The sequence below is a fragment of the Bufo bufo genome, chromosome 7 (assembly GCF_905171765.1).
Source record: "Bufo bufo chromosome 7, aBufBuf1.1, whole genome shotgun sequence".
Lineage (NCBI taxonomy): Eukaryota > Metazoa > Chordata > Amphibia > Anura > Bufonidae > Bufo > Bufo bufo.
This window is the reverse complement of record NC_053395.1, coordinates 323,990-341,137: the sequence shown is the minus strand read 5'-3', so window position 1 is coordinate 341,137 and position 17,148 is coordinate 323,990. Positions and strand designations below refer to the sequence as shown.

The 17,148-nt window shown below is 44.4% G+C and overlaps 2 protein-coding genes across 2 annotated transcripts in view; one reads left to right on the top strand and one right to left on the bottom strand.

Annotated features, from left to right (window-relative positions):
• The window catches only part of LOC121007839, a 155,219-nt gene extending 153,539 nt beyond the window's left edge, over positions 1-1,680 (top strand). Inside the window, exons 8-9 of the mRNA XM_040440081.1 lie at positions 647-810; positions 1,036-1,680. Coding sequence (XP_040296015.1) covers positions 647-810; positions 1,036-1,284 — 413 coding nt within the window. The 3' untranslated portion in view covers positions 1,285-1,680. The remainder of the gene's footprint in view (positions 1-646; positions 811-1,035) is intronic.
• A 1,242-nt stretch (positions 1,681-2,922) lies between these two features.
• The window catches only part of RNF25 (ring finger protein 25), a 49,307-nt gene continuing 35,081 nt past the window's right edge, over positions 2,923-17,148 (bottom strand). Inside the window, exons 5-10 of the mRNA XM_040440834.1 lie at positions 5,825-5,894; positions 4,327-4,398; positions 3,907-4,005; positions 3,688-3,774; positions 3,448-3,582; positions 2,923-3,367 (exon numbers count right to left, since the gene is read on the bottom strand). Coding sequence (XP_040296768.1) covers positions 2,960-3,367; positions 3,448-3,582; positions 3,688-3,774; positions 3,907-4,005; positions 4,327-4,398; positions 5,825-5,894 — 871 coding nt within the window. The 3' untranslated portion in view covers positions 2,923-2,959. The remainder of the gene's footprint in view (positions 3,368-3,447; positions 3,583-3,687; positions 3,775-3,906; positions 4,006-4,326; positions 4,399-5,824; positions 5,895-17,148) is intronic.

The following is a 17,148-nucleotide window of genomic DNA, read 5'->3' as shown; positions in this document are numbered from 1 at the left end:
ATACGGATTTATAATGCTGTGTGACCCTGAGAGTCCTGGAATCTATTGTATTACATTGACAGCATTATGTCAATGTAATTCAGTATAAAGCTGTGCAATCCTGTCAAGAGGAGAGAGTCCAGAACAGGACCTCACACGGACACTCTGCGAGTATATCGCATTCAACTCGCTCGTGTGTCTGGCCCTAAACATAAAACAGGCTCCATTTGCATCCTGTTCTTAAGGCCCCAGTCACACAACAGTGTTTTTGGTCTGCATATGATGTGCATGTTTTGCGGACTGTGTCCAGAAGATGTCCTTTTTGCAAACAATGTATCTGCAAAAAAATGGATGCAACATGGATGTCAACCATATCTTTTGCACACAGCAAAATACATACAGTTGTGTGACTGCATCCTAAACAGGACCCTACATCATTTTGTGTCCTGTATTGTAAAAGCACCTTATAAAACATGGGGTGAACCTGGCCCAACATTCCCTATATCCAAACAAGCCCATGATGTCCACAATGATCCCATCACAGTGAAAGAGATCTTTGCAGCACAATTCCTCAGAACATGCTCCACTGTCCATCTGTGTGCATAGGATACTCAAGCTTTAAGACTCTACGTGTAAGAAAATGGATTCATTGGTTTCTTAATTCCAGGAACAACTCTGCAGCTGAATTCCAGCTTATCTCTGACTGATCTGCTGGGAAATGTCAATCTGACAATGTACTACCGCTACAAGGGCTCACTCACCACTCCCACGTGCAACGAGGTTGTGCTATGGACCATCTTTACAGATCCAATAACTGTCCCCTCCAAAGTGGTGAGTATCATACTATGGTCAAGCCAGTGCTTGTTAAAGAAAAGCTCCAGTCCTGGAAGCTCAGATGGAACGGCAACCTTGCAGCCATGCCCCCAACCTCACACTGTACATGTGCACTGGTGGAACTGGTTGGGGGGGATGTGATCTGGGAGAATCTAGTAAGAAGTATTGCCAGACACATGGTTATTAATATGACTATAGCAGATAACATCTCTTGTATTTCAGGTAAAAGCGTTCTCATCTGCTGTAAAACACGTCTCAGGAAATCTACAGACAATGCTAAATAATTTTCGTCCTCCACAACCTCTTAATGGGAGAACAGTGCAGGCCTCATTCCCAATTCTAATTCCACTGTCTCCAAACAGTACAGCAGCATCAAATGTGACCGCCGTCTCCAACTCCCATGTCACACTACAGTCCAGCATGGTGCTCCACATGTCGATGTTACTGGTTTATTGTCTGACGAGATTCTAGATTTTGCCGACATGATCCAACCAGATCTCCACTTTCTAATCCAGGCTATATAAAATAAAGTGGAATATTGTTGATTGAGACGGGTAAGGTTCTGTTCACATCTTGTTTTTTCCCATGCATCTGAGGTATAAGTTGGGAAATTACTGTAATGTTATATACCAAAAGCATGGCCCCAACATACGTCATCGTATGCCACCCAGACTCTTATTGTAAATGGAAAGCTGCTTTTTCTTGCAGCAGGTGACATACTTTATGCATGTTATGCACACCCGGTGGAGATGAGAACATAGCCTTGACTGGTCCACATGCTCTGCACTGATTATACATGAGGCCAGCTAAATTTAACACGTGTATGCCAATAAATGTATACATACATGCTGCCAGTGGATTCTCTTCACTTTGAAGCTCCTGATTTTGTGAGGCAGGTAATATTGGAGGGCATGTTGTCAGAAGCACTTTCTGCAGAGATGGGCTCCTAAAGTGAAACTGACTTTTCAGTTTATTTTTTAATTTAGTGCAGGGTCAGATGTTAAACATTTTTGCAATGTACACTGCCCCAGTCCTTCTGAGAAGAATCAGTCTTCAGTGTTGTACTGAGCTCTGAAGACATCTGCGTGTGACATACAGAGGCTTCCAGCCACCTCGTCATTGCCCCAGTCCTTCTGAGTGTTCCTGAGAAGAATCAGTCTTCAGTTTTGTACTGAGCTCTGAAGACGTCTGCATGTGACATACAGAGGCTTCCAGTCGCCTCTTGTCATTGCCCCAGTCCTTCTGAGAAGAATCAGTCTTCAGTGTTGTACTGAGCTCTGAAGACATCTGCGTGTGACATACAGAGGCTTCCAGCCACCTCGTCATTGCCCCAGTCCTTCTGAGTGTTCCTGAGAAGAGTCTGTCTTCAGTGTTGTACTCAGCTCTGAAGACATCTGCATGTGACATACAGAGGCTTCCAGCCGCCTCTTGTCACTGCCCCAGTCCTTATGTACATGTGCCCTATTAATGCCCATCACTGGGCCTATCTGACTTGTTTCCACTCATTTAGAGCTTTGCTAAGAAGACTCTTTACATCCTGTATTACATTAATGCCTGACATCACTACATACAGCTTTTAGGTCCCTGAAATGTTCTGCGCTCTTCTCCCTCTTTCCCTAACATAATTACAGGAATAGACAAGTCATTGGCACGAGACAAAGTCTGAAAAAGTTCTGCTGGGGTAGCCTGCTCTCTCTAATGGCGGGTTTACATGGCCCGACTGTCAGGCAGGTTATTGGGGACAAACGTTCCTGCAAACACTCGTTCCCAATAATCTGCCCGACCACCTGATAAATGCGCAAAACATAAATTCTTCAGATGAAACAATGGTTCTGGGCAGCAGATTGTGGTGTCTAAATAGCCCAACATCGCAGTAGGGATCGCTCATCCTCATACTGTGGAGGTGATCACTTCACCCCTAGTGAATGAGCAGCCAGTGGTCGGGAAAAACGCTTCCTTCCTGATAGGACTGATTCGACTGTGTAAACCTGCCAATAATCTGATCTAGAGTCAGGCAAGCATTTACCCCTGACCCTACATTCAGACATACCGGATATTGCAGGTGTCCAGCAGGTTACTACTAGACCCTTAGTAAAAACTTGTCAGCAGAGTCCATTATGCTTTATTCAATCACTTAGAACATGTGTTAGTGTTTAGGTTTTTCCCTCGGTGAACCTTCACTGCTGCCCCCTGGGAAAGCCTGGACTGTGCCACTGCTTCGGCAGCTTCGCACCATCACCCTCCCCCTAACTGCTGTTTGGTCGTCTTTAGAAGCTGCCTCTTCTCTCCAGACTCTACGAGTGTCCGACCTCTTCCTGTCACGAGCTGCCCATCCTCTACTATCTCGCCAAGGCTGTCCATCTGGGAGATTATTACGGAAAGGCCGGTTTCCACACAGAGGTGTCTTAATACCAGGCCGGTGCTCTTGTACGTGAGGCTTAGAGACAATGGGAAGCAGATTGGGATCCTGCCCCGATTCAGTGCCTGGGTCAGACGGCTGGGCAGTAACTCTCTCTGGCTGTAGCTCTTGATGTTCATGCTCACTGGCAGGGGTCTAGGCATGAGACAAAGAATAAGCTTCAAACAAGGCAAAGGGTCTTAAGATATAATGTAGACAGTAAAACTTGCTCTCACCTCCTGGATACTGATAAAAAAGCGTCTTTTTTCTGCTTCAAGGTCAATTATTCCTCCATTTGCCAATTGACGACTATAAACCTTACGCAATTCTTTCTCTCTCTGTACCATGAGTAAGTCTGGAACATATAGCTCCTATAAATTAAACACCAACCCAATGAATTCTGCATTTTAGAAAATGAAAATATGGGGGTGAATGGGTTCCTACCATTTGCAGATTAAGGTATAGGCATTTCCTACCTCTGGCTGCTTAGGTGGTGTGGCTGCTTGAAGCTTCTTAAAGTCACAAGTCAGATTTTCACGACAAACAGGACATACAACAGGTTCCTAAAAGTAGATTCGAATAATGAGAGAGAAAGCAATGCAAATCACACAAAGTCAAATAGGAGCACAAAAACTAGGCTGGGAGGAACGAGCTATGGCATACTATAACAGGACCCCAGCTGTAGGTGCACTTACCTCTCGTTGGTCGTTCTCCAGGCAGTGCTTAGCATAGCGGCCTAGACAGTATGAGTGAAAGTGATGAAAACAATGTGTCTTTGTGAGACAGTCATCTTCCTATGGAAAATGTGACAGTAGTAAGACATACAAAAAACAGAAAAACAATACAAGAGCCCCATATAGCCTCCAAACTATCCTGCCTAGCATCCCTTCAAGCCTGGCTCAGTGTGGATATTGGATATATTTTTTTTTTAAAGTATTTTCAACCAAGTGTTCCAAAACTGAACCAATAACTTCAATGTGATCTGCAGTTTTTGGAAAACTGTATTATGGAATTTTTTGTTATTAATGCGCAGAAAAATGCATTTGTCACATCTGGATATTGAAACTTTCACACCATCTGAGCTCTGCCCCCTTTCCACCAACACAACACATTACCTGAAACTCATAGAGGCAGATGACGCAGTGGCCACGAGGAAGATTGCTGGCCGTCAGCATCTCTTTGCATTTCTACAAAGACAGAAGTTTGAGTTGGACAAACCTGATACGCGCAATGTCCTAGTCAATAGATTCAATGAGAATTAAACACAAGGGGGACATTTATTAACCCTGCTTTGCCAAGTTTTGTGTACAAATGTTGCGAGTGATGCACGCACATGACATTTTGTGCATATTTTTGCAAGATTTGGTCAAATTTTAAAACATTTGGTGAGCCTCGCCACTTTCAGAAGTGGAGTAAAAGGTAGATCAGCATTTCAGATTACAACACCTATCTCCTGAATGATCTCCCACATGAAAACTTAGACCTGCCTCCTGAATGATCTCCCACATGATAACCTAGACCTGTCTTCTGAATGATTCTCCACACAGTAACCTAGACCCGTCTCCTGAATGATTCTCCACACAGTAACCTAGACCCGTCTCCTGAATGATCCTCCACACAGTAACCTAGACCTGTCTTCTGAATGATTCTCCACACAGTAACCTAGACCTGTCTTCTGAATGATCTCCCACATGATAACCTAGACCTGTCTTCTGAATGATTCTCCACACAGTAACCTAGACCCGTCTCCTGAATGATTCTCCACATAGTAACCTAGACCTGTCTTCTGAATGATTCTCCACACAGTAACCTAGACCTGTCTTCTGAATGATCTCCCACATGATAACCTAGACCTGTCTTCTGAATGATTCTCCACACAGTAACCTAGACCCGTCTCCTGAATGATTCTCCACACAGTAACCTAGACCTGTCTTCTGAATGATTCTCCACACAGTAACCTAGACCCGTCCCCTGAATGATTCTCCACACAGTAACCTAGACCCGTCTCCTGAATGATTCTCCACACAGTAACCTAGACCCGTCTCCTGAATGATCCTCCACACAGTAACCTAGACCCGTCTCCTGAATGATTCTCCACACAGTAACCTAGACCCGTCTCCTGAATGATCCTCCACACAGTAACCTAGACCCGTCTCCTGAATGATTCTCCACACAGTAACCTAGACCCGTCTCCTGAATGATTCTCCACACAGTAACCTAGACCAGTCTCCTGAATGATTCTCCACACAGTAACCTAGACCCGTCTCCTGAATGATTCTCCACATAGTAACCTAGACCCGTCTCCTGAATGATTCTCCACATAGTAACCTAGACCCGTCTCCTGAATGATTCTCCACATAGTAACCTAGACCCGTCTCCTGAATGATTCTCCACATAGTAACCTAGACCCGTCTCCTGAATGATTCTCCACATAGTAACCTAGACCCGTCTCCTGAATGATTCTCCACATAGTAACCTAGACCCGTCTCCTGAATGATTCTCCACATAGTAACCTAGACCCGTCTCCTTAATGATGTTCTACATAACTTATCTATTGAAAATTCCTCTACATTATAATCCTGAATGAGCTACAAAATTACCAAAAAGACAAACCTCAATAAGTGCGTAAAGAATTGGACATCCCACTGATTGTGCAGCAGTCATGCGAAGAGTACTAATAATACTGTAAGAAACACAAAGAAATGAGACATGGCAATGTGCAGCTTCAGTTATGCATAAACCATATGTACCAAAAGACATATACAGAGGTTCTGTAGTCTGCACTACTAGTGTAAAATATACTTAATGTTGTCCTACGGTATCAGTTCTCGATGTTACAAGGCCAAAAGTCCACGAGTGCAGGACTACTGCCTAATAAAGAGCTCCGTCTGCTTCTCACAATGTCTGCCGGACAGCAGGAAGGACATTGAGCATAGCTATGTAATTAGGAAAGACCACGAGTGCACGACTACTGCCTAATAAAGAGCCCCGTCTGCTTCTCACAATGTCTGCCGGACAGCAGGAAGGACATTGAGCATAGCTATGTAATTAGGAAAGACCACGAGTGCACGACTACTGCCTAATAAAGAGCTCCGTCTGCTTCTCACAATGTCTGCCGGACAGCAGGAAGGACATTGAGCATAGCTATGTAATTAGGAAAGACCACGAGTGCACGACTACTGCCTAATAAAGAGCTCCGTCTGCTTCTCACAATGTCTGCCGGACAGCAGGAAGGACAATGAGCATAGCTATGTAATTAGGAAAGACCACGAGTGCACGACTACTGCCTAATAAAGAGCCCCGTCTGCTTCTCACAATGTCTGCCGGACAGCAGGAAGGACATTGAGCATAGCTATGTAATTAGAAAAGACCACGAGTGCACGACTACTGCCTAATAAAGAGCCCCGTCTGCTTCTCACAATGTCTGCCGGATAGCAGGAAGGACATTGAGCATAGCTATGTAATTAGGAAAGACCACGAGTGCACGACTACTGCCTAATAAAGAGCTCCGTCTGCTTCTCACAATGTCTGCCGGACAGCAGGAAGGACATTGAGCATAGCTATGTAATTAGGAAAGACCACGAGTGCACGACTACTGCCTAATAAAGAGCTCCGTCTGCTTCTCACAATGTCTGCCGGACAGCAGGAAGGACAATGAGCATAGCTATGTAATTAGAAAAGACCACGAGTGCAGGACTACTGCCTAATAAAGAGCTCCGTCTGCTTCTCACAATGTCTGCCGGACAGCAGGAAGGACATTGAGCATAGCTATGTAATTAGGAAAGACCACGAGTGCACGACTACTGCCTAATAAAGAGCTCCGTCTTCTTCTCACAATGTCTGCCGGACAGCAGGAAGGACATTGAGCATAGCTATGTAATTAGGAAAGACCACGAGTGCATGACTACTGCCTAATAAAGAGCCCCGTCTGCTTCTCACAATGTCTGCCGGATAGCAGGAAGGACAATGAGCATAGCTATGTAATTAGGAAAGACCACAAGTGCACGACTACTGCCTAATAAAGAGCTCCGTCTGCTTCTCACAATGTCTGCCGGACAGCAGGAAGGACATTGAGCATAGCTATGTAATTAGGAAAGACCACGAGTGCACGACTACTGCCTAATAAAGAGCCCCGTCTGCTTCTCACAATGTCTGCCGGACAGCAGGAAGGACATTGAGCATAGCTATGTAATTAGGAAAGACCACAAGTGCACGACTACTGCCTAATAAAGAGCCCCGTCTTCTTCTCACAATGTCTGCCGGACAGCAGGAAGGACATTGAGCATAGCTATGTAATTAGGAAAGACCACGAGTGCACGACTACTGCCTAATAAAGAGCTCCGTCTGCTTCTCACAATGTCTGCCGGATAGCAGGAAGGACATTGAGCATAGCTATGTAATTAGAAAAGCCCACGAGTGCACGACTACTGCCTAATAAAGAGCTCCGTCTGCTTCTCACAATGTCTGCCGGATAGCAGGAAGGACATTGAGCATAGCTATGTAATTAGAAAAGTCCACGAGTGCACGACTACTGCCTAATAAAGAGCTCCGTCTGCTTCTCACAATGTCTGCCGGATAGCAGGAAGGACATTGAGCATAGCTATGTAATTAGAAAAGTCCACGAGTGCACGACTACTGCCTAATAAAGAGCTCCGTCTTCTTCTCACAATGTCTGCCGGACAGCAGGAAGGACATTGAGCATAGCTATGTAATTAGGAAAGACCACGAGTGCACGACTACTGCCTAATAAAGAGCCCCGTCTGCCGACATCAGGAAGGACATTGAACATAGCTATGTAATTAGGAAAGACCACGAGTGCACGACTACTGCCTAATAAAGAGCTCCGTCTGCTTCTCACAATGTCTGCCGGATAGCAGGAAGGACATTGAGCATAGCTATGTAATTAGGAAAGACCACGAGTGCACGACTACTGCCTAATAAAGAGCTCCGTCTGCTTCTCACAATGTCTGCCGGATAGCAGGAAGGACATTGAGCATAGCTATGTAATTAGGAAAGACCACGAGTGCACGACTACTGCCTAATAAAGAGCCCCGTCTGCTTCTCACAATGTCTGCCGGATAGCAGGAAGGACATTGAGCATAGCTATGTAATTAGGAAAGACCACGAGTGCACGACTACTGCCTAATAAAGAGCTCCGTCTTCTTCTCACAATGTCTGCCGGACAGCAGGAAGGACATTGAGCATAGCTATGTAATTAGGAAAGTCCACGAGTGCACGACTACTGCCTAATAAAGAGCTCCGTCTGCTTCTCACAATGTCTGCCGGATAGCAGGAAGGACATTGAGCATAGCTATGTAATTAGAAAAGACCACGAGTGCACGACTACTGCCTAATAAAGAGCCCCGTCTGCTTCTCACAATGTCTGCCGGACAGCAGGAAGGACATTGAGCATAGCTATGTAATTAGGAAAGACCACGAGTGCACGACTACTGCCTAATAAAGAGCCCCGTCTGCTTCTCACAATGTCTGCCGGACAGCAGGAAGGACATTGAGCATAGCTATGTAATTAGAAAAGCCCACGAGTGCACGACTACTGCCTAATAAAGAGCTCCGTCTGCTTCTCACAATGTCTGCCGGACAGCAGGAAGGACATTGAGCATAGCTATGTAATTAGGAAAGACCACGAGTGCACGACTACTGCCTAATAAAGAGCCCCGTCTGCTTCTCACAATGTCTGCCGGACAGCAGGAAGGACATTGAGCATAGCTATGTAATTAGGAAAGACCACGAGTGCACGACTACTGCCTAATAAAGAGCTCCGTCTGCTTCTCACAATGTCTGCCGGATAGCAGGAAGGACAATGAGCATAGCTATGTAATTAGGAAAGACCACGAGTGCAGGACTACTGCCTAATAAAGAGCTCCGTCTGCTTCTCACAATGTCTGCCGGATAGCAGGAAGGACATTGAGCATAGCTATGTAATTAGAAAAGACCACGAGTGCACGACTACTGCCTAATAAAGAGCCCCGTCTGCTTCTCACAATGTCTGCCGGATAGCAGGAAGGACATTGAGCATAGCTATGTAATTAGGAAAGACCACGAGTGCACGACTACTGCCTAATAAAGAGCTCCGTCTGCTTCTCACAATGTCTGCCGGATAGCAGGAAGGACAATGAGCATAGCTATGTAATTAGGAAAGACCACGAGTGCAGGACTACTGCCTAATAAAGAGCTCCGTCTGCTTCTCACAATGTCTGCCGGATAGCAGGAAGGACAATGAGCATAGCTATGTAATTAGGAAAGACCACGAGTGCAGGACTACTGCCTAATAAAGAGCTCCGTCTGCTTCTCACAATGTCTGCCGGACAGCAGGAAGGACATTGAGCATAGCTATGTAATTAGAAAAGCCCACGAGTGCACGACTACTGCCTAATAAAGAGCTCCGTCTGCTTCTCACAATGTCTGCCGGACAGCAGGAAGGACATTGAGCATAGCTATGTAATTAGAAAAGTCCACGAGTGCACGACTACTGCCTAATAAAGAGCCCCGTCTGCTTCTCACAATGTCTGCCGGACAGCAGGAAGGACATTGAGCATAGCTATGTAATTAGGAAAGACCACGAGTGCACGACTACTGCCTAATAAAGAGCCCCGTCTGCTTCTCACAATGTCTGCCGGACAGCAGGAAGGACATTGAGCATAGCTATGTAATTAGGAAAGACCACGAGTGCACGACTACTGCCTAATAAAGAGCTCCGTCTGCTTCTCACAATGTCTGCCGGACAGCAGGAAGGACATTGAGCATAGCTATGTAATTAGAAAAGTCCACGAGTGCAGGACTACTGCCTAATAAAGAGCTCCGTCTGCTTCTCACAATGTCTGCCGGACAGCAGGAAGGACATTGAGAATAGCTATGTAATTAGGAAAGACCACGAGTGCACGACTACTGCCTAATAAAGAGCTCCGTCTGCTTCTCACAATGTCTGCCGGATAGCAGGAAGGACATTGAGCATAGCTATGTAATTAGAAAAGTCCACGAGTGCACGACTACTGCCTAATAAAGAGCCCCGTCTGCCGACATCAGGAAGGACATTGAACATAGCTATGTAGAGTTACCGGCTTGTAAAACTCAAGTGTTAATAAATGACCCCCCTTTATCAGGTCATAAACGCCTATTTAAATGGGTTTTGTCAATTCAGAAAGTGGCATTTATCATGTAGATAAAGTTAATAAAAGCCATTTACTATCGTATTACCCATATTGCTACTGGATTAATTTTCCCATTAAATTATACACTTCTTGTTTCAATGGTTACGACCATTCTGCAATCCATCAGCGGTGGTCATGCTTGCACACTATAGCTGGCCTCTCTGGTGACCGGGACCATGGGAGCGCACATAGGCTGGTGATTTTTAATTTTTTTTTATAGTATGCAAGCACGACCACCGCTGATTGATTGCAGGGTGGTCGTAACCATGGAAACGAACCTTGTATAATGTGATGGAAAAATTATTCCAGCCAGCAAAGGAGGCAAAATGGAGAATCACAAGACATAAATAAGTGCCTGGTATTAACTGTATCTACATAATAATGCCCTTTGCTGAAGTGACATAACCCCTTTAACGATTTATCATTATCAGTACGATAAGAACTCAGCTATAATGAGTGTTTATAAGGTCAGAAATAAGGAGCCATCAGCTGAGCGCCCGACGGAACAGAGTGAAAATTCTGATCCGGTTACTACAGAATCTCAGCCCTGTGCAGAGAAAAGGCTCCATATTTTTTATAAAGATCAATAAAAAAAAAATATTTTTAGTTCATAATCAGTATAATGCAATAATAAATAAAAAAAGATCGCCCCCCCCAAAGGTGTCCATAGCCTTTAATTTCCACCACATTCATCAAATGATGCATGTTGTTTGATAAATTTGGCGTGCCATCTGTTTCATCATGTAGAGATGAGAAGATTCCCCTCCAGCCCTGGAGGCTGACATATATAGGGAAGACGGTGCGATGGTACAGAAGGAAGAAGCTGGCCTGGAGAAGGGCTAGAAACAACAAAGCCCAGTGGCCTGGAACAAAGAACAGCCCGATGAAGTGGACAAGTGAGACACTGAGCATTGGGTATGGCCTCCATAAAGGAAGAACCCCAGTGTGAGAAAACCCACTGGGAGGGGAGAAATATGACGGACTGAACCGTCACTGGGGCTGCTGGAGAAGCCTGAGGGCCAGCCTCCTTCCTACAGACTATGGACAGAGAACAATTGAGAGCCCCTCAGACCTTTTGGGGTTACAAGGAACTATGAACCCTGATTTATGTGTGTAATTTATATGCCACATTTTTCCTATTGCCCATTAAAAAGGCATGGTGTGGATTTAGCAACACAAAAAGGGTTAACTCTGCACTGAGACTCCCACTGATTGTGTTAGTGATGGGATTAAGATAGTTGATTATAATAGCAGCCGACTCCTAGATGAGTAGATCACCCCAGGGTGGATAAAAATCAATGATTTAAAAAAAAAAAAAAAAAAAAAAAAAATCAGATTTTTTTGATTTAAATCGGATTTTTTTTTATATAAAATGCTTTTTGAGGAAAATATATTACCATCCAAAGGTTATTCCATCATGAAATAAAGATTAGTTTTTTTAATTATGTAGAATAAGGCTGTACGTAGACTCCCATATTGTTGAATGGATTAGGCAGTGGCTGAGGGACAGACAACTGAGGGTTGTAGTCAATGGAGTATATTCAGACCGTGGTCTTGTTACCAGTGGGGCACCTCAGGGATCTGTTCTGGGACCCATATTGTTTAGTGCAAGATAATGCACCTGGGGCGTAAAAACCCAAGAGCAGAATATAAAATCAGTGATACAGTCCTAATCTTAGTATCTGAGGAAAGGGATTTAGGGATCATTATTTCAGAAGACTTAAAGGTAGGCAGACCATGTCATAGAGCAGCAGGAGATGCCAGCAGAATGCTGGGGTGTATAGGGAGAGGCATTACCAGTAGACAGAGGGGGCGCTCATGCCGCTCTACAGAGCACTAGTGAGACCTCATCTGGAGTATTGTGCTCAGTACTGGAGACCATATCTCCAGAAGGATATCGATACTTTGGAGAGAGTTCAGAGAAGAGCTACTAAACTAGTACATGGATTCCAGGATAAAACTTACCAGGAAAGATTAAAGGACCTTAACCACCTCAGCCCCCAGTGCTTAAACACCCTGAAAGACCAGGCCACTTTTTACACTTCTGACCTACACTACTTTCACCGTTTATTGCTCGGTCATGCAACTTACCACCCAAATGAATTTTACCTCCTTTTCTTCTCACTAATAGAGCTTTCATTTGGTGGTATTTCATTGCTGCTGACATTTTTACTTTTTTTGTTATTAATCGAAATTTAACGATTTTTTTGCAAAAAAATGACATTTTTCACTTTCAGTAGTAAAATTTTGCAAAAAAAACGACATCCATATAGAAATTTTGCTCTAAATTTATAGTTCTACATGTCTTTGATAAAAAAAAAATGTTTGGGTAAAAAAAAAATGGTTTGGGTAAAAGTTATAGCGTTTACAAACTATGGTACAAAAATGTGAATTTCCGCTTTTTGAAGCAGCTCTGACTTTCTGAGCACCTGTCATGTTTCCTGAGGTTCTACAATGCCCAGACAGTACAAACACCCCACAAATGACCCCATTTCTGAAAGTACACACCCTAAGGTATTCGCTGATGGGCATAGTGAGTTCATAGAACTTTTTATTTTTTGTCACAAGTTAGCGGAAAATTATGATTTTTTTTTTTTTCTTACAAAGTCTCATATTCCACTAACTTGTGACAAAAAATAAAAAGTTCTATGAACTCACTATGCCCATCAGCGAATACCTTGGGGTCTCTTCTTTCCAAAATGGGGTCACTTGTGGGGTAGTTATACTGCCCTGGCATTCTAGGGGCCCAAATGTGTGGTAAGGAGTTTGAAATCAAATTCTGTAAAAAATGACCTGTGAAATCCGAAAGGTGCTCTTTGGAATATGGGCCCCTTTGCCCACCTAGGCTGCAAAAAAGTGTCACACATCTGGTATCTCCGTACTCAGGAGAAGGTGGGGAATGTGTTTTGGGGTGTCATTTTATATATACCCATGCTGGGTGAGAGAAATATCTTGGCAAAAGACAACTTTTCCCATTTTTTTATACAAAGTTGTCATTTGACCAAGATATTTATCTCACCCAGCATGGGTATATGTAAAAAGACACCCCAAAACACATTCCTCAACTTCTCCTGAGTACGGGGATACCAGATGTGTGACACTTTTTTGCAGCCTAGGTGGGCAAAGGGGCCCATATTCCAAAGAGCACCTTTCGGATTTCACTCCTCATTTTTTCCTGAATTTGATTTCAAACTCCTTACCACACATTTGGGCCCCTAGAATACCAGGGCAGTATAACTACCCCACAAGTGACCCCATTTTGGAAAGAAGACACCCCAAGGTATTCCGTGAGGGGCATGGCGAGTTCCTAGAATTTTTTATTTTTTGTCACAAGTTAGTGGAAAATGATGATTTTTTTTTTTTTTCATACAAAGTCTCATATTCCACAAACTTGTGACAAAAAATAAAAACTTCCATGAACTCACTATGCCCATCAGCGAATACCTTGGGGTCTCTTCTTTCCAAAATGGGGTCACTTGTGGGGTAGTTATACTGCCCTGGCATTCTAGGGGCCCAAATGTGTGGTAAGTAGGTAAATGACCTGTGAAATCCGAAAGGTGCTCTTTGGAATGTGGGCCCCTTTGCACACCTAGGCTGCAAAAAAGTGTCACACATCTGGTATCTCTGTATTCAGGAGAAGTTGAGGAATGTGTTTTGGGGTGTCTTTTTACATATACCCATGCTGGGTGAGATAAATATCTTGGTCAAATGCCAACTTTGTATAAAAAAATGGGAAAAGTTGTCTTTTGCCAAGATATTTCTCTCACCCAGCATGGGTATATGTAAAATGACACCCCAAAACACATTCCCCAACTTCTCCCGATTACGGAGATACCAGATGTGTGACACTTTTTTGCAGCCTAGGTGGGCAAAGGGGCCCATATTCAAAAGAGCACCTTTCGGATTTCACAGGTCATTTTTTACAGAATTTGATTTCAAACTCCTTACCACACATTTGGGCCCCTAGAATGCCAGGGCAGTATAACTACCCCACAAGTGACCCCATTTTGGAAAGAAGAGACCCCAAGGTATTCGCTGATGGGCATAGTGAGTTCATGGAACTTTTTATTTTTTGTCACAAGTTAGTGGAATATGAGACTTTGTATGAAAAAAAAAAAAAAAAAAAAAATAAGCATTTTCCACTAACTTGTGACAAAAAATAAAAAATTCTAGGAACTCGCCATGCCCCTCACGGAATACCTTGGGGTGTCTTCTTTCCAAAATGGGGTCACTTGTGGGGTAGTTATACTGCCCTGGCATTTTCCAGGGGCCCTAATGTGTGGTAAGTAGGTAAATGACCTGTGAAATCCTAAAGGTGCTCTTTGGAATATGGGCCCCTTTGCCCACCTAGGCTGCAAAAAAGTGTCACACATGTGGTATCGCCGTATTCAGGAGAAGTTGGGGAATGTGTTTTGGGGTGTCATTTTACATATACCCATGCTGGGTGAGAGAAATATCTTGGCAAAAGACAACTTTTCCCATTTTTTTATACAAAGTTGGCATTTGACCAAGATATTTCTCTCACCCAGCATGGGTATATGTAAAATGACACCCCAAAACACATTCCCCAACTTCTCCTGAGTACGGCGATACCAGATGTGTGACACTTTTTTGCAGCCTAGATGCGCAAAGGTGCCCAAATTCCTTTTAGGAGGGCATTTTTAGACATTTGGATACCAGACTTCTTCTCACGCTTTGGGGCCCCTAGAATGCCAGAGCAGTATAAATACCCCACATGTGACCCCATTTTGGAAAGAAGACACCCCAAGGTATTCAATGAGGGGCATGGAGAGTTCATAGAAATTTTTTTTTTTTGGCACAAGTTAGCGGAAATTGATATTTTTAATTTTTTTCTCACAAAGTCTCCCGTTCCGCTAACTTGGGACAAAAAATTCAATCTTTCATGGACTCAATATGCCCCTCACGGAATACCTGGGGGTGTCTTCTTTCCGAAATGGGGTCACATGTGGGGTATTTATACTGCCCTGGCATTCTAGGGGCCCTAAAGCGTGAGAAGAAGTCTGGAATATAAATGTCTAAAAAATTTTACGCATTTGGATTCCGTGAGGGGTATGGGGAGTTCATGTGAGATTTTATTTTTTGACACAAGTTAGTGGAATATGAGACTTTGTAAGAAAAAAAAAAAAAAATTCTGCTAACTTGGGCCAAAAAAATATCTGAATGGAGCCTTACAGAGGGGGGGGGGGGGGGATCAATGACAGGGGGGTGATCAATGACAGGGGGGTGATCAATGACAGGGGGGTTGATCAATGACAGGGGGGTGATCAGGGAGTCTATATGGGGTGATCACCACAGTCATTGATCACGCCCCTGTAAGGCTTCATTCAGACGTCCGGATGCGTTTTGCGGATCCGATCCATCTATCAGTGCATCCGTAAAAATCATGCGGACATCTGAATGGAGCTTTACAGGGGGGTGATCAGGGAGTCTATATGGGGTGATCACCACAGTCATTGATCATGCCCCTGTAAGGCTTCATTCAGACGTCCGGATGCGTTTTGCGGATCGGATCCATCTATCAGTGCATCCGTAAAAATCATGCGGACATCTGAATGGAGCTTTACAGGGGGGTGATCAGGGAGTCTATATGGGGTGATCACCACAGTCATTGATCATGCCCCTGTAAGGCTTCATTCAGACATCCGGATGCGTTTTGAGGATCAGATCCATCTATCAGTGCATCCGTAAAAATCATGCGGACGTCTGAATGGAGCTTTACAGGGGGTTGATCAATGACAGGGGTGTAATCAATGACAGGGGGGGTGATCAGGGAGTCTATATGGGGTGATAACCACAGTCATTGATCACGCCCCTGTAAGGCTTCATTCAGACGTCCGGATGCGTTTTGCGGATCTGATCCATCTATCAGTGGATCCGTAAAAATCATGCGGACATCTGAATGGAGCTTTACAGGGGGGTGATCAATGACAGGGGGGTGATCAGGGAGTCTATATGGGGTGATCAGGGGCTAATAAGGGGTTAATAAGTGACGGGGGGGGGGGGTGTAGTGTAGTGTAGTGGTGCTTGGTGGGACTTTACTGAGCTACCTGTGTCCTCTGGTGGTCGATCCAAACAAATGGGACCACCAGAGGACCAGGTAGCAGGTATATTAGACGCTGTTATCAAAACAGCGTCTAATATACCTGTTAGGGGTTAAAAAAAACACATCTCCAGCCTGCCAGCGAACGATCGCCGCTGGGAGGCTGGAGATCCACTCGCTTACCTTCCGATCCTGTGAGCGCGCGCGCCTGTGTGCGCGCGTTCACAGGAAATCTCGCCCATCGCGAGATGACGCATATATGCGTGACTCTGCGCAGGGCTGCCACCTCCGGAACGCGATCCTGCGTTAGGCGGTCCGGAGGTGGTTAACATGTATAGCTTGGAAGAAAGACGAGACAGAGGGGAGATGAGAGAAACTGCTAAATACATAAAGGGAATCAACAAGGTAAAAGAGGAGAGAAGATTTACAGGAAGAAAAACTGCTACAAGAGGACATAGTGTTAAATTAGAGGGGCAAAGGGTTAACAGTAATATAAGGAAGTATTACTTTACTGAGATAGTAGTGGATGCATGGAATAGCCTTCCTGCAGAAGTGGTAGCTGCAAATACAGTGAAGGAGGTTAAGCATGCATGGGATAGGCATAAGGCCATCCTTCATATAAGATAGGGCCGGGGGCTATCCATAGTACTCAGTATATTGGGCAGAGTAGATGGGCCAAATGGTTCTTATCTGCCGACACATTCTAG